The sequence below is a fragment of the Macaca nemestrina genome, chromosome 18, assembly GCF_043159975.1.
Source record: "Macaca nemestrina isolate mMacNem1 chromosome 18, mMacNem.hap1, whole genome shotgun sequence".
In the NCBI taxonomy this organism is placed as follows: domain Eukaryota; kingdom Metazoa; phylum Chordata; class Mammalia; order Primates; family Cercopithecidae; genus Macaca; species Macaca nemestrina.
This window is the reverse complement of record NC_092142.1, coordinates 1,064,600-1,091,534: the sequence shown is the minus strand read 5'-3', so window position 1 is coordinate 1,091,534 and position 26,935 is coordinate 1,064,600. Positions and strand designations below refer to the sequence as shown.

The window sequence follows — 26,935 nt, the reverse complement described above, 5'->3', positions numbered from 1 at the left end:
AAACAGCCGATTAAGGGACAGGCAGAGGCTGAGCTCAGGCCAGGAGTGACCAGAGACAGCCGGTGCAACAATGCAGCAATAATGCAATAAATGCCCATGTTTATTACAAGATAGAAATATTAAAAATTGCTTAGGCAAAAGGGCAACAGATTAAAGTATTTTCAGATCGCCAAATTCACAACAGCTTTGTCCAGACGATTTACATGAATCCTGGCCTGTCCCAGCATGAGGCCATTGACCACCTGGCTTCTCTGCCAAGCTTGTGTCCAGGTACCAGCCATGACACGCAGCACCATAGTCCCTGCTGCATCTCAGCGGCCGGAGACCTCCCACACCAGGATCTCGTTGCAGGCGGCCGTGAAGAGCAGCCTGGCAGACGGTGTAAACCTGCACAGGTGCACTGCATTGTTGTGGCCAGCAAAGTCCTGCGCAGACCCCGTGGCACAGTCTACCAGCCTCAGCATGCACTCTGTGGGCAGATGGCGCAGGTGGGCCAGGGTCAGGGCCAGGCAGCACGCAGAAGGCTCCCCCAACCCACCCGGACTGTCCCCACTGGGCGTGATGCTGGTCGGGGGAGCCGGTGCTACAAGGGCTCCTGGCTGTGCCCTCCACGTGCCACTAGGACTAGGGGGCCCATCACTGCCAGGCTGTCGGCCCGCAGCTGGGCCGGGTCTCTCCTTAAAAGTCGCTGCCACCCTGCATTCAGGCCCTGTGCTGGGCGTTGTACCTGGTTCCTCACCGGCCTCATCATCTCCTGACCCCGGGACCCTCTCTAGGGCAGGTGTCCTCACCCTACCCCAGAGACAAGGAGCCCAGGCACAGGTGAGGCACCTGTCTTGGAGCAGGGCACCAGTCAGCCTACATGGCCCCCACCTAAGATGGGCCCAAACTACATCCACCAGTACTCACCAGCAAAGCCAAGAGCCAGGAGGCGGGTCCCCGGGGACAGGCTCAGGGACATGGCAAAAAAGGGCAGTGGTATCTTCTCCACCACCTGTGGGCAGCCAGCATGAGGCTCCAGGCCTGTGGGCTCAGGACTCAGCCAGGTCCCACCCACCACGCTGGATCCCTGGGGCTCCGGTCACAAGCAGCAGGTGCATGTACCTGCTTCTGGGAGAGGTCGTAGATGATCACCTCCTTGTCAACGCCAGGACCCACGTACATCAGCAGCGCCCCATCCCAGGGGCAGAAGGCAGCAAGGGAGGGCGGCAGGTGGCCCTGAGTCTGCAAAGGCACAGCATGCTGTGGTGGGGTGGACGGGCGCTAGCCCTACCCACAGTGCCAGGAGCATGCTTTACCTCCGTGGTGGCAGGCATTGGGAAACTCAACCAGTCCACAAGCTCACAGCGGTTCCGCAGCCAGTCGGAGGCCCAGACGCTGACCCGCTGGTCCCCACTGGCAGCCAGCCATAGGTCTGTGCCCTCCACCCCTAAGTCTTCACACTGGGAATGGAGTGGGTGAAGGCCGATATGTGCCTTCTGCCAAGATGATGCCTGCCCCCCCCAGCACCCCGGCCCCTGCTCCCTGGCTCTTGGGGCTGCTTTACCTCTTTCCGTGTGACACAGATGGTAGAGATCGGGGCGCCCTGGTGGTCACTCAGCACACGGAAGGTCATCCCTGTGCGGGAGTGGCTCACAGCCACGAGCCCATCCTTGTCTCCGGAGAGGACAGTCTGACCTGGGACCACACCGTCACCCCGTGAGCCCCCAGCCCAGAGACTGGACCTGGGCCAGGTGAGGATGGCACCATCCCCCACACAGCCAACTCCTCACCATCGGTGGAGAAGGTAACAGTGGTCAGTGCCACCGGGTGGGGATGCATCTTGAGCTCCATGGCTGTCCGGGAGACGCTGAAGATGCGCAGGGAGCCGTCGCCATAGCCTGCCGCTAGCCGCTGCTGCTCAGGGCGGCCACAGCACCGGGGGCTCCATGCGAGGCAGAGGCAGCTCTGGGGACCCACAGTGGGGAAACTTCAGCACTCACAGGGGTCCTGGGGACACACACTCGGGCCAGAGGGAGGATACAGCTGCCCCACCCACGCCAGGCCCCCTGCGAGCAGGCCCTCACCCCATCGCCAGCCTGGGCACTCCCCACACACCTGGTTCAGCACCTGGAACTGGATCACAAGCTCCATGCTGGCCAAGGCCCACACCCGCACACTCCCGTCCTCACCGCACGTGGCACAGTGGGACTCCCCGGGGCTGAAGACCACCTCGTTCACCTGAGGGAAGCCGCAGCTAAGCTGGGGGTGTTGGCCGCTTGGCAGGGGAAAGGGACACAGGCATTTCCTATTCCAGCCCCCAGGGCCGGGCTGTCCAAACCAGAGCATGTGCCTCTGGCCCCGGCCAACTCCACATGGCGAAAAGGAGCAGTTCCGGCCTCCCGTGTGCGTCCCTGCGCTAGATGTGGGTGAGTCCAAACCAAAGCAAGCCTACTAGCCAGTCAAACTCGGTGGGATACTGAGGAGAAAGCTGTTTTGACGGCACCTCAAACACAGCAGTGTGGCCGTGTGTCCCTAGCAGGCTGCAGAACGAGGTCAAAAGCACAGACGCGCCGGGCGCGGTGGCTCAAGCCTGTAATCCCGGCACTTTGGGAGGCCGAGGCGGGCGGATCACAAGGTCAGGAGATCGAGACCATCCTGGCTAACACCGTGAAACCCGGTCTCTACTTAAAAAAAAAAAAAAAAACTAGCCGGGCGTGGTGTGGGCGCCTGTAGTCCCAGCTACTCGGGAGGCTGAGGCAGGAGAACGGCGTGAACCCGGGGGGCGGAGCTTGCAGTGAGCCGAGATCGCGCCACTGTACTCCAGCCTGGGAGACACAGCAAGACTCTGTCTCAAAAAAAAAAAAAAAAGCGGCCGGGCGCGGTGGCTCAAGCCTGTAATCCCAGCACTTTGGGAGGCCGAGGCGGGTGGATCACGAGGTCAGGAGATCGAGACCATCCTGGCTAACATGGTGAAACCCCGTCTCTACTAAAAATACAAAAAACTAGCCGGGCGTGGTGGCGGGCACCTATAGTCTCAGCTACTTGGGAGGCTGAGGCGGGAGAATGGCGTGAACCCGGGAGGCGGAGCTTGCAGTGAGCCGAGATCACGCCACTGCACTCCAGCCTGGGAGACACAGCGAGACTCCGTCTCAAAAAAAAAAAAAAAAAAAAAAAAAAAAAAAAAAAAAAAGCACAGACGCTGCTGGTTGCAGTGAATACGCCACTCAGTCGCGTTTCTCCTCCCAAAACCGCTGCGTGCCGATCGGGGGGAAAGGCAGACGTGTTATTATGTGGGTGCCACTGACAGCTGGGACTGCTGTACTGGCAGAAAAGAGACACAGGTGCCACTCACTAGTGAGAGGAAGCGACATAGCCGCCACCAAATGTGGACTTTACGTGCAAGTGAGAACACGATGCACTTCATTAAGAAAATCAGTTCAGCCGGGCGCGGTGGCTCACGCCTGTGATCCTAGCACTTTGGGACGCCGAGACGGGCGGATCACGAGCTCAGGAGACTGAGACCATCCTGGATGACACGGTGAAACCCCATCTCTACTAAAAAATACAAAAAAAAACTAGCCAGACGAGGTGGCGGGCGCCTGTAGTCGCAGCTACTCAGGAGGCTGAGGCAGGAGAATGGTGTGAACCCAGGAGGCGGAGCTTGCAGTGAGCTGAGATCCAGCCACTGCACTCCAGCCTGGGTGACAAGCAACTCCATCTCAAACAAGCAAACAAAATCAGTTCAGCTGAGCGATGAGGGACTGCAGGGACTCAGACCAGGACGTCTCAGTCTGTCTCCCCAGGAGGGGCCCTGGGCCCTGGGCCCTGCAAGGAAATGGTGAAGTCCGGGTGCGGGCAGAACCATACAGGCGGGGCCCAGAATTCCTTACACTTCCACATCACAGGGAGGCCACCAGCGACCACAGGCTCAGGTCACGGACTCAGGACCTGCATTTCCCGGCCCTGGTGGGTGGACACACGCATGATCTACCCATACAATGGAACAGTATTTGGCCGTAAAGAGTAATGACTGGCTTGGCACACACAGCGGCCGGGATGACCCTGGAAACCACACTCGGGGAGAGAAGCCAGGTGAGCCAGTTCCTACAGAACATCCTGAACGGGAAAATCTAGACACAGAAAGCCACTCAGTGGTTGCCAGGGGCTGGGGAGGCGGGAAACGGAGAGTGACCGAGGAACAGGCACACACAAGGTTTCCTCTGGTTCCACAGCTGCTGAATATGCTGAAACTCACCTACTGAAGTGCACAGAGGTCATGCTATGACAACCATACCTCAACAAACCTGCTGCCAGAAAGGTAAACAACCCTCACCCGTCTCACACTCAACTTCCTCTGCTGGCTATCGTCATCTTCAAATACTAAAGACAGGTGGCTAAAGAAAGAAGCGAGGGACAACTGGAAGATGGGACTTGGCATCAAGGAACAATCAATCCCTGTGGGGACCAGGTGACCACACGCAGAGCTCTTAGACCCACAGGAGGAAGCCCGTGGCCGCAGCTGCTGGACCAACGCCACACCAGAAACCTGGTCCAGCAGGGAAGGACTGGCACCTGTCCTGCTGCCCCAATTCAGCCCAGGAGGCCACCTCTCCTAAGGCTGCAGCTGGCAGGTGAGGGGGCGACATGGTGGCTGCCCCAACCCCATGAGGCCACGGAGCTTCCAGGCCAGGTGGTCCCAGAGAGGTGAGTGCTGTGTGCTTCTTGGAGACATGGCTCCAGCACAAGGAGGCTGCAGGACAGAGCTGGGCCTTACAGAACTGGACCCAACACCGACCAGAACCTGACCAGATCTGACCCAGAGAGAGCAGAACTTGACCCAGTAGCCGCCCGGCCTCCTGACCTCTCGAGCCCACGAGACTGAGTCAGCAAAGCCAGTCTATGGGAGGTGCGGGGACAGAGGATGTGGGGTTTTTAATCTTTTTCTTCCCTTTGAAATGGAGTCTTGCTCTGTCGCCCAGGCTGGAGTGCAGTGGTGCAATCTTGGCTCACTGCAACCTCTGCCCACTGGGTTCAAGTGATTCTCTTGCCTCAGCTTCCAGAGTAACTGGGATTACAGGTATACATCAGGAGGCCCAGCTAATTTTTGTATTTTTAGTAGAGACAGAGTTTCGCCATGTTGGCCAGGCTGGTCTCAAACTCCTGACCTCAGGTGATCTGCCAGCCTCGGCCTCCCAAAGTGCTGGGATTATGGGCGTGAGCCCCCACACCCGGATTAATGTGGTTTCTTTGACAATTAAAAAACAAAACAAAACAAAAAAACTCAAAGCAATAGCATGGAAAGGACGGTTTGAGAACACCTGCAAGGCCTGCCAGGCGGCTCCCTGGTGCAGACACAACCGGGATGGCACTGAGGGACGTGCACACCCAAAACCTTCCTCCTGTGAACCCCAAGGCGGCCGCTGTGAGCCACTGACCGCAGGACTTGGAATAATCTGGGCTGGCGGAGATGGGGCCAGCAGGCAGGAGGGCGCCAGGTTCGGCTGCCCTGCCTCTGTCCAGGCTGGAAGTCCCTCACCTTGCTCCTGTGGCCACTGATGAGACGTGTGCTAGTGCCCTCGGCCCAGCTGATGAACCAGAGCGTGCCCGCTCTGGTGCCCACGACGCCCATGTCCACGCTGCCATCGAAGCTGGCGCTCACCACAGCCCCGTCCAGCACCAGCTCGCGTTCCATGAACACAGAGCTGGACCTGAGGGTGCAGGGGAGGAGGAGAGAGGAGAGAACAGCGGGTCTCAAGGCTGACAAGAGCCAGCGGGGTCCCCAGCTGAGGCAGGGCCTTCAGCATTACGTCTTGGGGCCTGGCTGTGCCCTCCCGGCGGAGAAGAGAAAGCCCATGGAGCTGGGGCTTCTGGGCCGGTGCCTGTCCTCGATGGCAGCCAGCGAGGCCCAGGCCACACCCAAGCCTGTCCCTCGGAGGAGCTAGCAGACGGCTGGTCTGCAGGGCAGTCTAGCCGGGGGCACTGGCTGCAAGCCCCGGTCAGGGACACCAACACCCACCTGCACCTGAAACACACGGGGCTGAACGGCTCACCTGGCACCCGAGCCCTTGCACCTCAGCTCCGACACAGGCCCCACAGCCCACAGGCGAAGCCGCCCTGTGCTGCTACCGCTGACCAATCGAGAGCTCGAACACAGCAACAGCCCTGGGAGCAGGAGGAGCCATAAGGGGCCACGGCTGCCCTCCCAGAGACCCCGGGTCACAAGGCTGCCCGGACGCCAGGGCTGGAGATGAGGCCTCTGCCCCAGTTCTGAGGATCCCAGGTAGGGGTCCTGAGGGCCACAGGGCTTCTGCAGGGCACTCACCAATGCCACCATCGTCTGCCTCCCAGGACAGGAAGCAGCGGCCAGCACGCGTGTCCCAGACACAGACCTGGCCGGAGCTGGTGCCACAATAAAGCAGGGGGGGTGCCCCGTAGCACAGCGAGGTCAGCTCTCCAGCCCCCACTGTCTCTGGGACCTGCTCTCGATGCACCTGGCAGGGTACGAGTAGCCATGGGTCAGTGGTGTCCCGGGGCCCAGTCAGATTCCACCCCACAAAACGACCCCTGGGCCCAAACACCAAGCGGGTGACCTGGCACCTGAAGGCTGATGTCTGCCCCACGTTGCTGCAGGAGCCAGAAGGTGACAGTGCCCTGGCCCACACAGGTGAGCTCGCCGGCGTCCCAGGGGTTGAAGGCCACGCCATGCACCGGCTCCGGGAGGCGGGTGGAGGACACAAGGTCATAGGTGGCCGTGCCCCACAGGGCGAGGGTGCGGCCGTCGTGGTCCCCTGGGAAGGACACACAGCAGCCGCGTCAGGTGCACAGGTGCAGCCCCCCCGCAGGGTCTAGGGAAGCCTGTGGCCTCTGACCCCCCCACCACAGACCCAATGTGACGAGAAGCCTGTCATCTGGTGAGAAGGCCAGGGCCAGCACGGTGGTGCTATGGTGGGAAATGAGATGCCGGCAGAGGCCACCAGACACGTCCCAGACGCGGATCTGACAATGGTCAGTCGTGCTGCTGCGGCCCGAGGCAGAGGCCAAGACCTGGCAGGCGAGAGAGGCAAGAGGACATGCAGCGAGTGGGGAGGCCGCGGCCGGCCGGCCCCGCCTCAGCTCTGCCAGCTCTGGCTGGAGTGGAGGCTGGGGTGGCCATCGGCTCCGTCTGTGGTGGTGAGAGCCCGCACTGGTCCGGGAGCTGGGTTCTGCCAGGCACAGTGGTCCTGGGTGAGGAGGAGGGCAACGTAGGTGGGCACCTGGGCACTGTGGCTGAGGGCCAGCGTGGAGATCTCCGCAGGGTGGCCGGGCCAGTGCTGCTGGGCGCCAGAGTGCAGGTCTTCCGCCACCACCAGGCGGCCGCAAGTGTAGGCAAAGAAGCCTGTGCGGAGAGAGGGCGGGGCCTGGGGGCGGGGCCACGCAGGGGCGGGGCCTGGCCGAGCCGCGGGGCGGGGCCAAGGGGTTAGCATCATCCCGGGCACAGGCGCACCCTCCCCACCGCCCGGCAGCCAAAGTGCTTCCCAGGACCTGGGCTGGAGCGCCAGGAGGCGCTACCGGGAGAACAGAGCCCCACACTGATGGCTGGCGCTCACAGGCCGCCAGGGCCTGGCCTTGGGGTCGAGACAGCTGGACTGGGGGTGGGGGTAAGCTCTGGGCCCCCACCTGTGTCCGGCCTCCAGACCATGTTGGCCCGCCCATTCCCGCTGTAGCCAACGACAGCCTTCAGACGCAGCCACTCACTGCTGGCAGGAGGCAGGGAAGTGCCCTGCAAGGAAGGAGACCCGGATGCTGCTGGGGCCCAGCATGGCCACCGGGGCCCCAAAGCCTGCACATGGGAGGCTGCTTTGGGGCATACCCAGGCCAGCTGCAGAGGGCACCCAGGGGCATAGATGGGGAAGCAGGGGTGGGAGGTGTGGGCACTCGGTGTGCCAGGGCCAGGAGGGACACAGGCCCGTGTGGCTCTCAAGGGCAGCTGCTGGATGAGAGGGGAAGGCGGGTCAGCAGGAGGCCACCACAGGGTCCCGTCTGGAGGCTGGCGGAGGGCAGGGGCGGGGGTGCGGGATGAAGGTGCCTCCAGGAGACAGGTGCCCGAAGGCCAGAGCATCACCTTTGGAGACCAAAAATAACCCTGAGGAGGTGCTGGGGAGCCCTGGGGGGGGCCTCTGTGCATGCTGGGGAAAAAGAGGGCTCCCAGAAACCACTCCCCACCTTGGCAGAGTGGGGGCCGCGGCTGGCCCTGGCAGGTGTGAAGGCCTTGTGGGAAGCCGGGCAGGTGGTGCGTGGGGCCCCCGAATTCTTGGTGTCGCTGGTGCCTGGCAGGGAGGAGGCAGAGCCTGTGACATCACACTGCCCTGTAGCTCTTCAGAGACCCCACACACTACACGCAGAGTCTCCCCGCAAGGCCCTGGTCTACCACACAGTGAGAATGCACAGTGGGGCAGAGGCCACGGCCACAGGCACAGGCAGGTGACCTCGCCTCTTCACACGGTGGACTCACCGACCGCCCTCAGGCCCCTGCACCGGCACCATCGTCCCTGCCCTGCCCTCCACTGCTCACAGGGTTGGCTGGGGGAACAGGGAGATAGGGCAAGCCCCCAGGAGCCCACTGCCACAGCCCAGGCCCCGTCTCCAGCCCTGCCGGCCTCCTTCTCCGTGAGCAGTGACCCCTCAGGGTCACGGCTCTCCTCACAGGGTCCTTCCTCATCCGACGTGGTGAAGGTGCCTGGGCCCAATGAAGAGAGGAAAAGCTGCCCACGTCCCCTCTCCCCACTGTGTCCCACCTGATGAGCAGTGATGGTACCTGCACCCCAGAGCTGGACGTGCGTGAGTACCTGCTGTCACTGGGCCTGTGCCCTCAGACCCGAATCCCCCCACTCCCCCAGGACCCCTGCTGCTCACCATCGCCACCATCGGGAGGCCTGGCACAAATGCCCAGCCGTGGTGGAGATGCCTGAGATGGCTTGGGGACCTGCTGCCGGGGGAGCTCGCTGGCCCTGGACGTAGCATCCTCTAGCTGTCCTGTGCCCAGGCCTGGGGAATAAGGAGCCCTGTGATGTTTGGGGAGGAAGAGGAAGGGCCGTTGGGCAGACACAGGACCAGCCCCAGAGTCAGCGCAGGGCCTGCCTCCTTGCTGAGCACAGCCACTCACCTGCCTCGCAGGCTGGGGAGGGCCCAGGGAACCTTTGGTCGCTGGAGAAGGAGGAGAGAGGGTTTCAGAAAGGCCCAGGGGGCCTAAGCAGACACAGCTGAGAGTAAACACTTGCCTCTCAGTAGTGGCCAGGATATCCCAGAGAAAGATGGCATCCCCTGCGCTGAGGACCTGCTGCTGGTCAGGAGAGAAGGTCACAGCCTGCACAGGCTCCGAGTGGCCGATGTACACCTAGAGGTAGTGGCGTCACATGCAGGGACCCTGAGGCAGGGCATGGATGCTGCCGTGTGCCCAGCCCCTGGGGGTGGTGAGCCCCACACAGCGTGAGACCCCGGAGGCACAGGAGGTCCTTGAAGGCTCACTCTTACCTCTCACCTTCTGCTCTCCCTGCCCCCACCCACACCTGCAGGGGTCTCCCGGGCCACCTGAGGTTTTCCTGATGGCCAAAGCCACCTGCCTCCCCACGCACACACCTGGGGGCCTGGGTTGGCCTGTGTCGTGTAGTCCCAAACCTTGACCGCCCGGCCAGCAGCCATCAGCAGGAAGCGGGCATCCTCACTGAGCATCAAGGAGGAGCAGGGCTCAGGGTGGACACCAGGCAGCTGGAACACAGTGCTCTTGGGAAATGCTGTGTCTCAGGAAAGTGGCTGGCAGCCTGGGGCCTCCCTTCGTTGCGGGTGTGGCGATGGCCCCCCACCCAGCTGGAGGGGCTGCAGGCACAGAGGCCGGGCCTGGACCGCACAGGGAGGGCCAGGTCGGCGGGCTGCAGCCCTGAGGCTCACCTCCCGGATGATGCGGCCTGACGCAGCATCCAGCACCATGACTCTGTTGGACGAGGTGGACACCAGCAGGTGGCCCAGGGCTGCAGGGCCAAAGCACACAGCCATGGCTGAGTCCAGGCGGCCACTGGCCAGGTCCAGAGTGCCGATGTCGACTCGCAGCAGCTGGGATAGCAGCAAGTGGCCGACAGTCAGGTCCCCAGGCAGAGCTGGTGCCACCCAGGGCCAGGCCTGGGAGGGAAGCCCCGGGGACACTCACTCGGCACCCAGGCAGCACCTGCCCTGTACAGGAACCTGGCCGCACCTGGACCCCACATGGCTGATGTGTACTGTGACAGGAGGCGGGACAGGGCCTAGGTCCTGCTCGAGTGGCCGTGACCTCCCTCCTGCCCCTGCAGCCAGCCTTTCATGGCCCAGTCTCCCTGGACCCAGGAGGGCTGCAGACTCACCTCGTCCAGGGAGACCGAGCCCATGACTGTCACTGTGTGCCTGGAGGGTCCCACGAAGGCCAGCAGGCGGCCATCCCTGCTGACTGCCAGAGTGCTGGGGCTCGCAGGGGCATCCGGCCATACCATGTCCGCTGTGGCCACATGGGGCGGGGCAGGGGTCAGCTTGGGGGGAGGGAGCGCCGGGGTACACGTGGCCAGGGCCCAAGGAGCGCCGGGGTACACGTGGCCCGCTGCCCCTGCCCCCACTTTCGGGAAACACCAGCCCAGGAGCTCAGATGCGTCACAGTGGCAGAGGAACGCCAAGGTGCCAGTGGGTGCCAGGCGCTGCCAGGGGAGCTGGGAATCCCTGTGGGCTAGCAGTGGTCACAAGTGACCACTCAGGTGGCCCAAGTTATGGTGGCCGCAGGACAGGTCAGGTGCCCGTGGCTGGGTCTGACCCCAGCTGCTGACCTGGAGCTTGGGCTGCCTGCCTCCTCCTGGGCACAGACCTGGGCTGACCTCTGGCCTTGGGGGCCGGGGAATGCTAAACCACAATCTTAGGGCCTTGACAAGGTGACTGAGGCAGCCGCGCCGCCCCACAGGACCCAGCCAGTGGACCAGGAAACCGGCACGTGTGTCGAGGTGTTGGCCTGCACCAGACCCAGGCCTCTCCTGCCCGGAGGAGTCCCCTGGAGCGGCTGCGGGGGGCCCAACCTGCCACTCGGAGGACATGCCACTGGGGGTCTGCACAGTTGTACTGGGCCAGGGAGCCCCGGGAGCAGGAGCTGAAGAGCAGGCGGCCGTCAGGGGTGGCAGTCAGGCCGGTGATGGCTCCTTGGTGGCACCTGCAGTACACACAGGGACCCCGCTGGCGCCAGCCCCAAAGCCCAGCTAGGACGTGAAGCCCCAAGAACCACAGGGTCCCTCGACCTCCAGCCAACCAGTCTGGCCACGGAAGTCCCCGTGGGGCAGCAAAGGGTGGGGCTCCGGCCAGCGCTGGCCATCCTGCACATGAACCCCGGCTGGCCACCCCAGCTTCCACCGCGGGGTCTCCGTGGGGCTGGTGGCTGGCTGGGCACTTACGTGTGTTCCACCAGGACCTCAGCGGCCTCCAGGCTGAAGGAGCGCACAGCCCCACTGCTAAAGCCGCAGAAAAAGATTGGCCTTGTGGGGTGGAAGGTGACGGTGCACGGGGCCTCCTCTGATGATGTGAAGTCGTACAGCTGTGGGACAGGGGCCATGCTGAGGGGAGGGCAGGGATCACAAGGGCCCAGAGGTTCTCCAGGAGGCCCAAACCCACCGGGCCGACACAGCCTGGAAAGACCAGGTCCCTATAGGCCCCCCTCACCGCTGCTGACAAACCCCTGCTTCACGACCTCCTGGCCTTCCCTGCCGCGCTGCCCCTGCCAACCGTACCTGCTGCAGGGTGGCCAGGTCCCAGATGCGGACAGTGCGGTCCTGGGACACAGTGGCCAGCTGTCCCCGCCTCTGCTCCGTGGCGAGGGCCAGCACTGGGGCGGTGTGGGAGCGAGCCAGCATGTGGTACACCCGGGACGGCGTGTCCAGGAAGCCCAGGTGGCCCGAGGAGGTGGCGGACAGCACACGGAGGCCGTCGGGGCTGACACAGACTGAGCTGACGGGGCCCTCGTGCTCTGTGGGTGGGGCGGGGTCAGGGACCTCCCAGGGCCACCCCAGGGTGAGTGGTATGCCAGAGCCAACCCTGGGCAGCCACTGCTCAGGCTTCAGGTTCCCAAAACCTCAGCAAATGCACTCCCTGCTGCTCAGAGTCCCGGGCTCCACATGGCTGCAAGATGCAGCTCCCTTGAGACCACCACTCCGAGGCTAGGCAGGACCCAGGCTGAGGGGCTTCGCCCACTACCTATGGCCCACCAAGCCCTTCCGTGAGGCTGCCCTGTGGGCCGCCCTGGCATCAGCCGCCCCAGGGCTCAGGACACGTCGCTTGGCCCCGTGGCTCCCCGTGCAACCAGGAGCCAGGGCGGCTGACAGCAGAGCCCCAGGGACTTGGCCTTCCCTGCCCCAGCATCCAGGCGAGGCTCTCCCGAGTTGGAGGAGCGTGCCTACAACCTCACCTGCCTCTAGGAGCACCGAGGAAAAGTCCAGGGGCCAGAGCCGCAAGTAGCCATCCGCAGAACCCACAGCACACATGGCCGGGGAGAGGCTGAGGCTGCTGATGGCAATGCCGGGCCCTGGGGGCGGGGGGGCGTCAGTACCTCAGTGTCCCTGCCACCCTCGCCACATGGCAGGAGCCCTCTCACCTGTGCTGAAGGTCTGCTTCTGTGGGTGGGGGCCGCCCAGAGTCTGTGTGGGGAGCAGGCGGCGGGCATGCCGCACGACCATGCACTGACAGTCGATCTCCAAGATGTGGCCACTGCGGCTGCACACGAAGCTGCCCAAGAAGGCAAGAGGGGAGGTAAGGCCCTCAGGGTACCAGGCACCAGGGCCCCCACGCTGGGGCAGGCTGTGGGGAAGGGCAGGGGCTCACAGCATGGCAGCCGAGGGCTCCGGGCAGCCGTCCCGGGCCTGCTTGAAGGCGAGGTCGGTGAACTGCAGCACGTGGTGCTCCCCCAGGTCCACGGGGCAGGAACGCAGTGCCCCGCCACGCAGCCGCCAGAGCCGCACGCTGCCCTGCCCACACGACGCCATCCTGCGAGGAATGAGAACTGAGCACCGCAGCAGCCCGCAGTGCCCTGACCTGCCAGGAGACGTGATGCACAACCAAGGCTGGGAACGACAGTCCCCGAGCCAGGGGGAGGTGCTCGGGCCGCAGTCCCCACTCCAGGACCCAGTCCCCACTCTGGGCCTAAACCCTCTCCCAGCATCGTGGATGGGCAGCTGCATCACCTGGTTTCATCAAAAAAGGTGACCCGGAAGGCCTGGACGTCAAAGTCAGTGTGCGCCTTTGCCAAAACAACCACCTCACCGCCGAGGCCCACCTGGCCGGTGCCCCAGGCCACCACCATCTGCAACAAGCCCAGGCTGAGCCCGCACAGCAGGGCCAGTCAGTGCCGCCTTGATTCTGCCAGGCCCAGCTGAGCCCCACCTGGATGTGGCTTTTCTTTCACGCAGAGACCAGCCTCTGAGCGTGCGGCTGCGTAGGGTGGAAGGAAACCAGCCCCTCCATCTTCTCGCCCGGACATGTGGCAGCTTTGGGACGACTACAGAGACCCACGATGCTGAGTGCTGCATCCCATCCACAGAGAAGTAAAAACCCACCCGCAAGCTGGAAGGCAGATAAAAAGCAGCTCGTGGCCGGGCACAGTGGCTCATGCCTGTGATCCCAGCACTTTGGGGGGCTTGAGGTGGGAGGACTGCTTGAGCCCTGGAGTTTGAGACCAGCATGGGCAATGTAATGAAACCCCATCTCTACAAAAAGTTAAAGAAGCAAAACGCTAGCCAGGTGCAATGGCCCACGCCTGTGGCCCAGCTGTCTGGGAAGCCGAGGCAGGAAGACAGCCTGAGTCCAGCTGGCAGGGAGGTCAGGGAGGGGTCGAGGCTGCAGTGAGCTGTGACTGCACCACTGCATCCCAGCCTAGGTGACAGAACAAGGCCCTCCCTCAAAAAAAGTATTCTAAAAAAGTGCCCCCACCGAGACGCCAGGCGCTTTGGCTGTGTGGACGTGCCACTGATGCCCAAGCGTGGGTAGCTGCAGGGGCTCTGCCATGTGAAAATCTCGTAACTGCATCACCAGCAGAGAGAACGAGGCAAGGCGTGTAAATGCTGACTGAAACCGACTCCAATGGCCGATAAACCAAGACACGTGAGAAATGTGAGCTGCTGGTGCTTTCTGTAGAGAGCAGGTGGGCGGCATGAACACCGGAGTGCACAGAGCCGGGACCCAGGATCGCACGAGATGGAGGTTCAGAAAACCAAGGCCCTTCAAGCTGCCTGCGTGCATCAGGACGGCCCCCCCAGCCCCCAGTCCCCGGCCAGGGCCCGGTTACCGTCCTCCCGTGGCGGTCCTTGCCAACCCCGCAGAGAAGGGCTCCACTGTCAGAGAAGCTGTGAACAGGGGGGAGGTGGTCAGTGTCGCCTGGGCTGACCCCCACCCCCTGCGTGGGGCAGACCTGTGCCCACCTGAGGGAGCAGACGACATGCACTGGGCTCTGAAACACGCACAGGCACCGCCCGGTCTGGAAGTCCCAGAGCCGTATCACACTGGGGGTCCTTGCCTGGGCCGAGGCCAATAGTGAACCGCTGCCATCCAGCGCCAGGGCAGACACCTAGGAGGCAGAAGGGTGAGGGAGGGTGCAGAGGCTGCAGGTGCGAGCTGCCCTGGGCCCGGGCAGCACCCACCTTGTCTGTGTGGCCGAGGAAGAAGCGCTGCTGCCCCGTGTCCACGAGCAAGACGACGATGACCGCATGGCAGGGGTATACAACAGCCGTCCCGTCTGGGGTCCACAGGGCCTGGCACAAGGGGGCACAGAGCTTAGGACTGGTGCTATGCCAGGCCCCTCCTGGCTGCTGGGAGGTCAGCTTCACCTCCCACTCCAGCCGAGGGAGAGGGGGTGGCAGGCCTGGCACACACACCTGGGCACACAGCCACCAGAAACAAGAGAAAACACCCTGCACACACTACACACACGAGTCACAGGCTGCAGATGTCAAAAGAACAGCTGGAACACGCAAGCAGGCACGCGTACACACACGCACAGACGCCTGTCCTCTAAGCCCCGCCTCCAGTGCAAGAAACTCCGGGGTGGGGATAACAAAAAGCCAAAGGGCCCCCAAACACTCAGAGCAGGCACCCAGCAGGGCCTGACAAGGGCCCAAGGCCACTGGGGCAGAGGGGAAGGCCACCTCCTCTGCCATGGGGCTCCTCTCCTAGAAGGCCCTCGCCACCCATCAGGGACCCACAGGTTGTGCCCACAGCCTGGCCCCACGCTGCTGGTCTGGACCGTCAGAGCTCTAAAGACGTGAGAGCTCTGGGTCTTCGGGCGGAGCACTTAGCCCAGCCAGTGAGTAAGAGATGCCCGTGACCCTGAGAGCCCCCTGGTACCAGGAGGTGACAGCAGCTGTGGGCGGGGCAGATGCCTGAGCACGCGGGAAGCAGCAGTCTGCAGGGGGGACAGGACCGCTGTGCCGAGGGGGCTCGGGAGCCCACACAGCCACCACAGGACATAGGTCTCTCCTTTCTCCCTGTCCCATATCAGCGCTCAAGGCAGCCAACAGGAGCTGCTCTGGACACAGCCACAGGAGCCTCACCTGTCTGGTGCTGTGGCCCCCAAAGCCGATGACGCCCTTGAGCCTCAGGATAGGGTCCGGGAGGAAGCGCTGAAACAGCCATTCACATCAAGGCCCTGGAAGGCTCAGCCAGGCCCCCAGAATGCCCCTGACCAACACTAGGCCCCGCCAACCCCTAACTGGGTCCTGCCTCTCAAGAAGACTGCCTTGGTCCTGGGTAGCTCCTGCTGGTGTGCTAGGGAGGAAGCTGGGACTCCGGCTGTACTGCCAAACCTTCCAGGGTCCCCCACAGACTACCTGGGGCTGGGGCACTGGGGGTGAGCAGAAGCCCTTCCTCGCTCTTTGTGGACAGAGATTCTTCCCCAAAGCTGCCTCCCACCAGCCTCAGGAGGTTGAATCAGAGGAGATCGTCAGAGACACATTCGTCCTGAATGCATCTCGTGGCAGGCTACCAGCTGCCCCGGCCCACACATCGCCGGACCCCGCCTGCTGTGGGATGGGCACTCACCTTGCAGGAGCCGGCGTCCTCAAGGGCCACAGGCACCTCAGTCGACTCGTGAGTCAACACGTGGGTGCCGGCAGCAGCGGTGTGGACGTTAGAGGCCTTCACCCGGGCCCAGGGCTCAAGGCTATGGAAACGGGGGCCATCCGCGTTGGAGGCCTCTGAGCGCTCTTGGGACAGGCTGACCTCTGGGAAGGGCCTGGGTGCCAAGGGGGCCTGGCTGGACTGTTGGGGGACAAGTGCCCATCAGTGCCCTGGGCCGTCACGCCCCAACCCCATCTCAGAGAACGAAGGGGATACTCACGGCTGTGGGGCTGGGTGTCTGGACCACTGGATACACACTGAATCGCACAGGTTTGCTGGAGGCCACTGGGCAAGGGAGAGGGTGTGGCCCCGGCCCCAGGAGGACTACAACAGAGCAAAGACCCCCAGTGACCCAGGGGTGAGCTATGCAGAGCCCTGGTGAAGGTGACGCCTGGGAGAAGCAGCAGCAAGTGGCCCAGCCTCACAGGCTCTGCAGGACCCACAGCCAGCATCCCACTTCCGCCCTAGGCCCTGAAACCCTTCTCTTCCAGCTAGAAAGCTTGGGGCCCCCAGGTACCCCTCACACAGACCTCTCACCCATGTGGTTCTGGGAGCTCGGACAACCTACAGTCTTCCCTGGTCCCTGCACCAGCTGCAGCCAGCACACCACTGGGTCCTTTCCCAGCCCTCCCCTCTCCTACCAAGCCCCACGCACCCTACAGGCCTTAACCTGGGTCCCCGCTGACCCCACAGGCCCACCTGCCTCAGGAGGTGAACCGCTCTTCTCCATCGGCTTGGAAGGCACTTTCAAGCTGTCGCTTGGAAACCTTGGCAGGCAGAGGGACAGTCAGCGTCTGGGGGCCCAAGGGCCACCTACCCTCCCACCACCAAGGCTGCCGTGGAAAAAAGCAGAACCACTCACCGGACATGGACGTAGCGGTCATGCCAGCTCTCGCCCTTGGGCACAGGGAAAGCCATTTCCCGAGGCATAGGAGTGACGGGCAGCTTTGCCCACGGGGCCCCAGAGATGGCTACAAGGAGCAGGGTTGTTCCAGGTCAAGGGAGGCTGTTTGGCCACCTGAGCACGGGACACCTGCCAAGGCACCGCCATACCACCAGCCCAGCCACCACCCCACCCCCCGGCTGCCTCCGGGATGGGGTTCTGGCCAGAGCTCAGAAACAGCACAGCTTGAATACTGTACTTTCCTAAGCACCCTGGACTCGGGCCTCTACAGGGCTGACAGCATGGGTGAGACGTGGAGTGGGGAGCACAGGTGCGGCCCTCACCAGGCTCAAAGCACAGGTCGCTGGTGTAAAGGTTCCTGACCAGCAGGCTGGCGCACAGCCTGACGCTCTTGAGATGGCCGTAGCGACGATTCAGGTAAACCAGGAGAATGTCCTGCAGGTCGAGCTGCAGGAAGGTCCAGCGGGCTCCATGGGGGACCAAACCCACCAGATCTGCAGGACAGGCACTCAGGGTCAGCGCCCACCATCCTGACAGCCTGACTCCCAGAACTGTGAGCTTGTGCCCCCGCCAGGTTGTCCCCCAGGCCACAGAGCAGCCTCCCTGGGCCTGCACCAGCTCTCTCCAGCCGCCTGTCCTGGACCATTCACACCCCATCTCAGTGTCACCTCTCTGGGGTGTCCTGGCCTCCAGGACGAAGGGAAACTGGAGCCGCGTGGCCGTAGATTTAAACTCCTTGAAGAGGTTGGAGAAAGACACACGGATGACCTGGTTGTCCTGTGGGGACGGAGCAGGGCCTTGAGGACACGGGCCGCAGGGGTGCTGGGGCTCCCATGCAGCCCCCAGCCGCGGGCTCTGTACCTCGGTGGACACATCCAAGTGGATGACGAAGTGCTTGTTGGGCAGGGGCCGAAAGAGCACATACAAGTACCGCCCGGTCAGCCCCAAGGACTGGGTGCTGTTCTCAGGCAGCTGGATGTAGTTGGCGGCAGAGACTGAGCCCCGAATGCGATACACGGCGCCCTTCAGGGTCTTGTCCTGGAGAAGCGGGAGCCCGCGTCACCGTCACCGACGGCAACCAGGAGAAGTGCAGCGGGGGCGAGGGGACCCCTCGGGGGCGGGGCCGTTCTCCCGGGGGCAGGGCAGGGGTGTGGGCTCCGGGCGAGCCCCGGCCGCCTACCGTCACCACGGCCACGTCCCCCTGCTTGGCGGAGCGCTTCCACTCGTCCACCCGGAAGTGTCTGAAGACGTTGAGGAACGGGTGCTGCCACGCTGCGGGGAGCGGGCGGCGGGCGTCAGGGGGCCCAGCCCCGCGAGCCGGAGCCACTGCGGAGCTGGGCCCGGCCTCGGGGACCAGGCAGGAGCCGGTGGGGCCAGGGCTCTCCGCGCCTTCCCCGGCGACGCCAACGCCAGCGAGGCGGGCGGGACGAGTCCGGGCGCCCGAGGGAAGCCAAGCCCCGGGAGCCCGAGGGTGGGCGCCCGGCAGGCGGTACTCTGCCCGAGCGGGGACTCTGGCCTCGGGGCCTAGGCGGGGGCCCTGAGCGCCCCGGCCGCCGACCCTGGACCCTGGAACCCCGGAACCCGGGACCCGCGCCCGCCGCGCGCTACCTCGGGCCATGGCGCCGCTCGAGCTTCCCGCCTTAGCGTCCGCGCGCCCGGCGCGGGACATGCAGCGCGGCGCCTGGCAACGGCTGCCTGACAACGGTGCTACTTCCGCCGTCATGGCGGCACCCTGGCCACGTGACTTCCCCCTTGTAAGCACCCCGCTGACGTCGGCAGCCTCCAGGGTTGCTCCGGCAGCTGACCCCGCTGCCCTATGCCCCGCGGGCCTCCCGAGGCAGCCCCCTGTTAGCCCGACCGGCTTCGAAGCCCGGGCAGGTTGCGGACCCTCCCCCCTGCCCACCTGTCAGCGCCTCGGCCGGGGCTCCTGCCGCGTGCAAGCAGCAAGGCGAGGTCGCACGGAGGCCTGGCCATGCCACGGACAACCGGGCCTCATCCTGCCGCTCTCTCGCCGTCCGGAGGCCCCTGGTCCACACCTGGGTACCCTGGGTCCTGACTCAGGTGGGCTGGGTCACCCCAGCTCATCAGGGAAGGTAGTGCCGGCGCCCGCGGAGTGCCTGGTTCCCGTGCTCGTCCTGGCAGGTTCCCCACGCACTCCTTCGCTCAGTGTCCCGCGGCCGGGCCCGCGGATTCAGAATGGGGCCTGGCGTTCTGAGACATAGCCCCAATCCTGGTGGTGGGGGGAGGTGGTCAGGACCTTTTCATGTCTTTAGGCCTTGAGTCTCGGCTCTGGTCCCAGTCAACGCCAACGGGAGAGGAAGGAGGTGCAAAGTGGGGTACACAGACTTCCAAGCAAGGTGAGCTGGCCAACGTTCCTCCTACCTGTCAGAGGGCAGCTGGGTGAGAAGCCAAGGGCCTGAGGGGACAGGGCTACAAGGGGAGTTTGTGCTGGGCCTGGTGTCCCAGGCTGCGGACTGGAACTGGACATGAGGATTCCCTTACACCCTCCCAAGTCAAAGACACTCCAAAAAGGCAGTTTCTCGACTTTATTAGCCTGGAGCTCCTCCCCACCAGCCCCAGGGGCCGGTCGCTGGTCCCTGGGCACAGTGAGCAGGGCTGAGGTCAGATGGGTTCGGCCCTTGGCCATGGCAGCTTGGTTGGGACAGCCGGGCCAAGGGAACAACAGGTGCAAAAGTCCAAATGCTGGCACTTCAGGTGTGGCCGGCACCCAGCCAGGCGCGGTGGGTGGGTGGGGCATCATGCTTCTCTCCTGGCCACAGGTCGGCTGTGCAGCAGCGCCCTCTCCCAGCAGCCACTAGGAACAGCTGGTGATTCTCGCCAGGAACTGTTGTGCCCACCACTCGTCCAGGTCAATGGGCACGAAGTCTGTGGGCAGAGAACGCTGGGCAGTGATGCTGCCTCCCAGGCTGGCCAGCATCTCTCCCCTGGAGCTAACCACAAGCCACTCACCCGGACTCTGAGTGCAGCAGGCGCTGGGAAGAAGAAGTTTCTGCACAAGAGTCCCCTCCCTCATCCCCTGGGGTGGGAACCTGGTAGGGCCTGGGTCAGGATCAGAGGGACTGGGGGGTTTCTCCTGGGGGGACAGGGTTGGGGGGCTCACTCTGCAGCCGGGGATTGGGGGTCCTCTCCACGTACTGCACAGGCCTTGGCCTGCCCTCACCGGCTGGGCCACCATCCAGCTGCTGCTGCACCTGCTGCCAGGCTGTGGGAGGAGGGCAGTCGGGCTGAGCCAGGTCCCAGGCACCCCATCGCCCACCCAGGGCCTGATGGTCACCCTGGACTCCAGCCCCACACAGGGCTGGTCACAGGACACAAGGGCAGAGTGCCAAGGAAAAGCACAGCCCTGCAGCAGCTGGGGGTCAGCTTGAAGTGGGGCCATCCCGGGTCCATGTTACTGCACCCAGCAGCCTGGGCCGCACCCTCTGGCCCCGCTCGCTACCTTCGGACACAAAGCGGACATTCTCCTCGTGGGCCAGTGTGTAGGTCTCCTGGGTCCCCTCGAGGGATGGGGACGTGGAGGGGGCCCGCCGGCCATTCACACGATTGAACACAAGCCTTGGCCCTGGACTGCAGGAAGGGAGGAGACGGACATGGTTGGTGCCCGTCCCAGGCCCGGTGCTGCCTGGCAGAACTCAGGAGCAGCCCCGGGCCAGCCCACTGTCCCCAGACCCGGCCAGCCTAAGCACTTCCTGAACCCCAGAGAGCAGCCACCTGCAGCAGCCAGTGGCCCAGGCCTCTCTCTTGCAGGCCCCAAGTCATCGGCAGCTCAGCTTACACCTGCAGCCCTCTGCCCTGAGGGAAGTGAGTGACTGTAGGGTGGGGGCCTCAGTCTTGGTGTCCCAGACCCCTGGTCAGGCCCCACTCCTGTGCCCCTCCAAGGGTCTTGCAGGTGCCTGTGCTGCCACCTGCATCCCATCAGCAGCCCAGATTCTGACCTGAGCCACGACCCGGTCATTGACCATGTCTCTCTGCCCCAAACCCCCACTCTGGGTGCGATTCTAGGCCACATTCTCACCCCACAGAAACGCCTCCATCTCCATGATGTTTCCCTCCGTGGACGGATGGACCTGGACGGGAACGAGGGGCTTCTGCCCTCTCCCTGGCTGCCCCCAGGTCCCATGGGATGAGCACTGGGTGCCGGGATAGGCAGTCCCTGAGTGGGGAGAGTGACTATAACCCTCACTCACTCCCCACCAGCCCGAGACAAGGGGCGATGCCAAATGAGATGGCTCCCGCAGTGCCGCACGCAACATCTAGCAGGTCCCTGGGCCCGTCCAGGCCAGCAGGGCCTAGGGCAGGGATGGGCGGCCCCAGCTGGCCAAGCCCTGAGCACACAAAGCCCGGCACAGGGCTGTGGAGGGAATGGGGCCGCACCTACAGCCGGAGGTGGGAGCCGGGAGTCCTGGGCTGCGCCTGCTCCGCCAGGCACTCGCGGTCCCGGCCGGCCTGCTTGCCTTCCTGGGCTCAGGTGCCCCAGCGCCGCTCTCGGTTCCTCCTCAGCTGAGAGGGGCACTAAAATAAAGAGGAGCGTCTTGAGGGGCGCAGGGTCCCGCCGGCCCCAGGGCTGGCAGGGTCTGGTGGCCGCAGAGGATCTTAAAACGTGCAGGTGGTGGAGATGGGACAGGGGCAGGGGCACCGGCACCTCCCAGGCCTGCCCGCTGCCTGAGTTTCTGCACAAACCAGAGGAAATAAAGTTTGTCCACTTGGAAAGCCCTCTTGCCTGCAACCCACTCCCATCTTGGAAAGCCAAAATCTCCAAGAAAGCTTGGCGGTTGGATTATCAATGTCTAAGAAGAGAAGAACATTGCCAGGGGCTGTGAATCGCAGGGCGGAGGTGGAGGCCCTCGGGCTGAGATGGGCCCCGGGAGGCAGGCACCGCCCCAGGGGCTCTGGTTATGTAAGGCTGCGGCTCTCTGGGGGAAAGGGCACCCACCCAGCGTGCACCTGTGGACCACTGCCAACCTCTCCCACTTCCAGGGACACTGCTCCGGGCAAACTTCAGCCCAGGGAGCTGAAGGCTGTGGAGTGTATCCTTTCATCTCCCCTCCACAGTTCACCCTTTTTTCAGGCCATGAAGCTGGGCTTGGGAGAGAATCCACCTGAGCACACCACATGCTGAGTGGGGGCAACGCTAGGATATCATCGCAAATCCAACAACAGAGTCCACAGCCCTGACCTAGTACAGCCCCCAAGCCAACCCCCCAGCCTGCCCTCACTGGGCCTCAGATCCCCCCGTCTCTCGCAGGCTGCCCCTTCTCGCCCTGTGGGGTTCATCCCATTGTCCCTTCCTGTGGCAGTCCCCATGCCCTCCATCTGCCCTGGGGTCAGGTGACCACATGGGCCCATTTCATCTCCTCAATGACTTATATCACCTTAGTTTATCTTACTGCCTCCCGACCCGTCTCCCACCAGGAGGAAGAACTTTTCAAAGGTGTATCTGGGCAGGGCCTGGTGGCTTACGTCTGTAATCCTAGCACTTTGGGAGGCTAAGGAGGGCGGATCGCCTGAGGTCAGGAGTTCAAGACCAGCCTGGCCAACATGGTGAAACTTCATCTCTACTAAAAATACTAAAAATTAGCGAAGCATGGTAGCGGGCACCTGTAATACCAGCTACCCGGGAGGCTGGGGTTGCACTTGAAACCGGGAGGGGGAGGTTGCAGTGAGCCGAGATCACGCCACTGCACTCCAGCCTGGTGACAGAGCGAGACTCCCTCTCAAAAACAAACAAAGGTGTATCTGGCCTGTCACCGTCATGGGCAGTGCCCAGACCCGTACCTGGCAGGAACCAGAGCCAGGACACGTCGTGGATGACAAGACTTGACCCTCCGGGTGCACCAGAGGAGACGCGCAGGGACCCCGACACCCTCCTCCTGCGCCCAGTCAGTGAGGGATGAGGAGTAGCGAAAAGCAGCAAGGAGAAAAAAAAGCAGGGCAGGGCCAGGCACAGTGGCCCACGCCTATAACCCCAACGCTTCCACAGGCCAAGGCGGGAGGATTGCTCGAGCCCAGGAATTGAATACTAGCCTGGGCAACATAGTGAGACCCATCTGCATAAAATTTAACAATTCACCAGGTGTGGTGCTCGCCTATCGTCCCAGCTACCCAAGAAGTTGAGAGGTGGGAGGATCGCTTGTACCTGGGAGGTTGAGGCTGCAGTGAGCCATGACTGCACCACTGCACCCTCCGGCCTGGGTGACAGAACAAGACCTTGTCTCAGAAAGAAAAAAATAAAATGAGGCAGGGAGATGGGTGGCAGCGTGGGGTGGGGTGGTTCAGCGGGAAGGGGGTTGGTTGGCCAGGCACGGTGGCTCACACCTGTAATCCCAGCACTTTGGGAGGCCGAGATGGGCGCATCACTGGAGGTTGGGAGTTCGAGACCAGCCTGACCAACATGGAGAAACCTTGACTCTACTAAAAATACAAGATTAGCTGGGTGTGGTGGCACGTGCCTGTAATCCCAGCTACTCAGGAGGCTGAGGCAGGAGAATTGCTTGAACCTGGGAGGCGGAGGTTGCGGTGAGTGGAGATCCTGCCATTGCACTCCAGCCTGGACAACAAGAGCGAAACTCCATTTAAAAAAAAAAAAAAAAAAGACAGAGGGAAGGTGGTTGCCCCAAGAAGGTGCAGGAGCAGGGTGGGGGCTTCATGCAGAGGTCCCACTGCTGCCAGAAGCTCCCAGCACTGGGGCCTGGGGGTGGGGAGGTGGGTGACCCCAGGGAGCAGAGGGCAGCACACACCCTGCCCTGCCCAGGGCTCCTCCAGCCCTGCCGCACATGGGGTGAAGTCCACTCAACTCCCACATGTCTCACTGGCTGACAGAGGACCTCAGATGGGGACTTTAATAGAACAGGCTGGGTGCCGTGGCTCACACCTGTAATCCCAGCACTTTGGGGGGCCGAGGCGGGCAGATCACGAGGTCAGGAGATCGAAACCATCCTGGCCAACATGGTGAAATACAAAAATACAAATTAGCTGGGCATGGTGGCAGGCGCCTGTAGTCCCAACTACTCAGGAGGCTGAGGGAGGAGAATCGCTTGAACCCGGGAGGCAGAGGTTGCAGTGAGCTGAGATCGCACCACGGCAGGCCAGCCTGGGCGACAGAGCAAGACTCAGTCTCGGCCGGGCGCGGTGGCTCAAGCCTGTAATCCCAGCACTTTGGGAGGCCGAGACGGGCGGATCACGAGGTCAGGAGATCGAAACCATCCTGGCTGACACGGTGAAACCCCGTCTCTACTTTAAAAAAAAAATACAAAAAACTAGCCGGGCGAGGTGGCGGCGCCTGTAGTCCCAGCTACTCGGGAGGCTGAGGCAGGAGAATGGCGTGAACCCGGGAGGCGGAGCTTGCAGTGAGCTGAGATCCGGCCACTGCACTCCAGCCTGGGCGGCAGAGCGAGACTCCATCTCAAAAAAAAAAAAAAAAAGACTCAGTCTCCAAAAAAAAAAGAGAGACAACAGCCAGTGGGCCTGGTGTTGCCCACTGGGACCCTTGAGGTTCCAAGGGGAGGCCACAGTGGCTGGACTGAGGCGCCTGTGGTCTTGGGAGGGCACTGGGTTAGGAAAGGCAGAAGCAACCGCAGGGGAGGAGGCCCCATTGCCCCTGGGTGTCTGGGGTGAAGGCCGGAGGAGGGCAGAGGCCCTGCCCGACGGAAGCACACGCACGTCTCCCCCACTGAGCTCTGCAAGGGCAGAGCCGGGAGACCTTGAGGAGCAGCGCCCGGCGCTCTCCGCGAACGGTGGCCTGGGCCTGCTGCACGTCAGGGTTCCAGCCGCCGCCCAAGGTCGCTCGAAGCGCCGGCCTCGGCCGATGGAGGCCCCCGCGACCCAAGAGCGGGCCGGCTTTTTCCCCGCTGGGGGCCCGGGCCCGGCCAGGTGAGGCGGAAGCGCGAGGCGCAGGCCCGCGGGCGCGTAGTGGGCAGGACCCGCGCACCCCCCGCCGCCGGAGCGCTCGCCGCGCTCGCCGCGCTCGCCCCGCCCGCCCCGCCCGCAGCACGTGGCCGGACCTCACTAACATTTCCCCCAAGGTCACCCTCCGCGCCAGGGCGGCCGGCGGGGGAGGGAAGCCGGGCCGGGCCGGGGCCGCTCGCGTCTCACCTCGACAGGGGCCAAGGTCCCGGCGGCTGCGCGAAGGGCTGCGCCCGCGGGGGCTGCGAGGTCGGCGGCGCGGGCTGCCGGCATTTCAGGAGCTCGCCGAGCCGGCCCTCCACCTGCTGCTGCGTGGGACCTGCGGGAACCGGAGGGCGGTCAGCTGCCGCCGCGCCCTGCCCCGTCCCCGTCCCCGTTCCCCGGCCCGTGCGCACCTGTGCGGCGCTGCGCGACCAGCTTGCTGGGCCCCTTGGTGATGGTGTACATGGCGCGCCGCTTCCACACCACCGCCGGCCCCCGGCCAGATCCGGCCCCTGCGCCCGGGCTCGCACTTAACGGACGGCGGGCGCTGCGGGGAGGGGGCGGGCCCGTCACACGCCCCCGGCCCTTAAAGGGCCCGCACGGGCTCGGGCCAACCCCGGGACACGCGGCGGAGGCAGCGCTCGGGCCCTTTGGGAAGCTGGCAGGCGGGGGCGGAGCCGGCAGCAACCCCGCCCCAGCCCCCGGCGGCGCGAGGCCAAGGCGGACGAAGCGGCCTGCGGCCCGGGAAAGGCCTTGCTGCGTGGAGGCTAGGTGAGTCCCGGGGCACCGGACTCAGACTGCTGGCGGCAGGTCCCAAGGGCCCTGCGGGGTCAGCCGCGATGTGCGAGCAGGGTCCTGGGAGCCCCAGGGCCCACCTTTGACAGGCGTTGGAGGAAAACTTGTGCTGGGGGTCCCGGTGCTGAGGGGCCCTGTGCTAGAGGATCCCTGTGCTGGGATTCCTGTGCTGGGGGGATTCCTGTGCTGGGGGGATTCCTGTGCTGCGGGTCTCTGTACTGGGGGCTCTGTGCTGGAGGTGTCTGTGCAAGGGGGCTTTGCTGGGGGGTTCTACACTGGGAGGCTCTGTTGGGCATCTGCTGGGGAGCTCTGTGTTGGGGGCTCTGTGCTGGGGGACTCTGCTGGGGCGCTCTGTACTGGGGGACTCTGCTGGGGGCGTCTGTGCTTGGGGGCTCTGTGCTGGGGGGCTCTGTTTTCGGGGCGTCTGTGCTGGAGGGCTATATGCTGGGGAACTCTGTGTTGGGAGCTCTGTGCTGGGGGAGTCTGTGCTGGGCTGTTTTGCGCAGAGGCTGTAGGCAAGCCTCTTGGGGAGCCTCAGCCAAGATGCCTGCAGAGGCCTGAGCCAGTGTGAAGGGTCACCCTTGGCTTGGGTCTTGGGACTGGATCTAAGAAGAGGAAAAGGGAATCATCCCCCTGGACTTGGGTAGAGACATGATGCCCTGGGAGTCTCCCACCCCAGGAGTCAGAACCCTGGCTGCACTCTGCCCCACGTCCTGGCCCCCACGCTGAGGTGCCTCTTCGGCCCTTGTAGCTCCTGTACCCGCCCCACAGATGCGAGAATGTAGCAGGCCAGGTCTCACTAACACAGGCCTCCCTAACATAACAACTATTTCAATGCGGAGTGGTTAAATATTAAAAGCTAAGCTGTGCAGGAGCAGTGGCTTACACCTGTAATCCCAGCACTTTGGGAGGCCCAGGCAGGTGGATCACCTAAGGTCAGGAGTTCGAGACCAGCCTGGCCAATTTAGTGAAACCCCATCTCTACTAAAAACAAACAAAAAACAATTAGCCGCGCATGGTTGTGGGCACCCATAATCCCAGCTACTCCAGAGGCTGAGGCAGGAGAATCACTTGAACCTGGGAGACAGAGGTTGCAGTGAGCCGAGATCATGCCACTGCACTCCAGCCTGGGCAAAAGAGTGAGACTCCATCTCAAAAAAAAAAAAAAAAGAAAAAGAAAAGAAAAATGCCGGGTGTGGTGGCGCGCACCTG

At 63.6% G+C, this 26,935-nt stretch overlaps 2 protein-coding genes across 6 annotated transcripts; both read right to left on the bottom strand.

Moving 5' to 3' along the window:
- Positions 1 to 82: 82 nt before the first annotated feature.
- On the bottom strand, positions 83 to 18,772 carry LOC105485906 (WD repeat domain 90). Of its 4 annotated transcripts, XM_011748512.3 has the most exons (41): positions 18,632 to 18,772; positions 18,204 to 18,295; positions 17,885 to 18,061; positions 17,692 to 17,800; positions 17,347 to 17,517; positions 16,982 to 17,090; positions 16,819 to 16,886; positions 16,340 to 16,443; positions 16,042 to 16,260; positions 15,555 to 15,623; positions 14,646 to 14,756; positions 14,427 to 14,572; positions 14,294 to 14,351; positions 13,194 to 13,312; positions 12,835 to 12,996; positions 12,608 to 12,738; positions 12,422 to 12,538; positions 11,748 to 11,983; positions 11,415 to 11,554; positions 11,046 to 11,176; positions 10,353 to 10,483; positions 9,907 to 10,068; positions 9,598 to 9,726; positions 9,240 to 9,355; positions 9,125 to 9,165; positions 8,875 to 9,006; positions 8,185 to 8,288; positions 7,639 to 7,741; positions 7,236 to 7,357; positions 6,867 to 7,026; positions 6,580 to 6,770; positions 6,305 to 6,473; positions 6,033 to 6,144; positions 5,519 to 5,690; positions 2,098 to 2,220; positions 1,773 to 1,947; positions 1,547 to 1,677; positions 1,299 to 1,442; positions 1,105 to 1,224; positions 910 to 994; positions 83 to 469 (listed from the first exon to the last, which is right to left on the bottom strand). In XM_011748512.3, the coding sequence occupies exons 1-41, from the start codon at positions 18,744 to 18,746 to the stop codon at positions 312 to 314; spliced, it is 5,364 nt and encodes a 1,787-aa protein (XP_011746814.2). In that variant the 5' UTR covers positions 18,747 to 18,772; the 3' UTR covers positions 83 to 311. The 4 variants fall into 4 exon arrangements, 3 of the variants coding, with proteins under 3 accessions (XP_011746814.2, XP_070939880.1, XP_070939881.1); XM_071083779.1 differs by lacking the exon at positions 910 to 994 and having other exon boundaries at positions 325 to 469; XR_011616222.1 differs by lacking the exons at positions 83 to 469; positions 910 to 994; positions 1,105 to 1,224; ... (1 more) ...; positions 1,547 to 1,677; positions 1,773 to 1,947 and adding an exon at positions 4,277 to 4,376.
- A 783-nt stretch (positions 18,773 to 19,555) lies between these two features.
- LOC105485903 (MAPK regulated corepressor interacting protein 2) lies at positions 19,556 to 25,984 on the bottom strand. Of its 2 annotated transcripts, XM_071083797.1 has the most exons (6): positions 25,342 to 25,984; positions 25,136 to 25,265; positions 21,060 to 21,197; positions 20,484 to 20,611; positions 20,180 to 20,246; positions 19,770 to 19,909 (listed from the first exon to the last, which is right to left on the bottom strand). In XM_071083797.1, exons 1-6 carry the CDS (start codon positions 25,391 to 25,393, stop codon positions 19,894 to 19,896), a joined length of 531 nt encoding a protein of 176 aa, XP_070939898.1. In that variant the 5' UTR covers positions 25,394 to 25,984; the 3' UTR covers positions 19,770 to 19,893. The 2 variants fall into 2 exon arrangements, with proteins under 2 accessions (XP_011746811.1, XP_070939898.1); XM_011748509.3 differs by lacking the exon at positions 21,060 to 21,197 and having other exon boundaries at positions 19,556 to 19,909; positions 20,145 to 20,246; positions 25,342 to 25,956.
- Between the last annotated feature and the right edge of the window lie 951 nt (positions 25,985 to 26,935).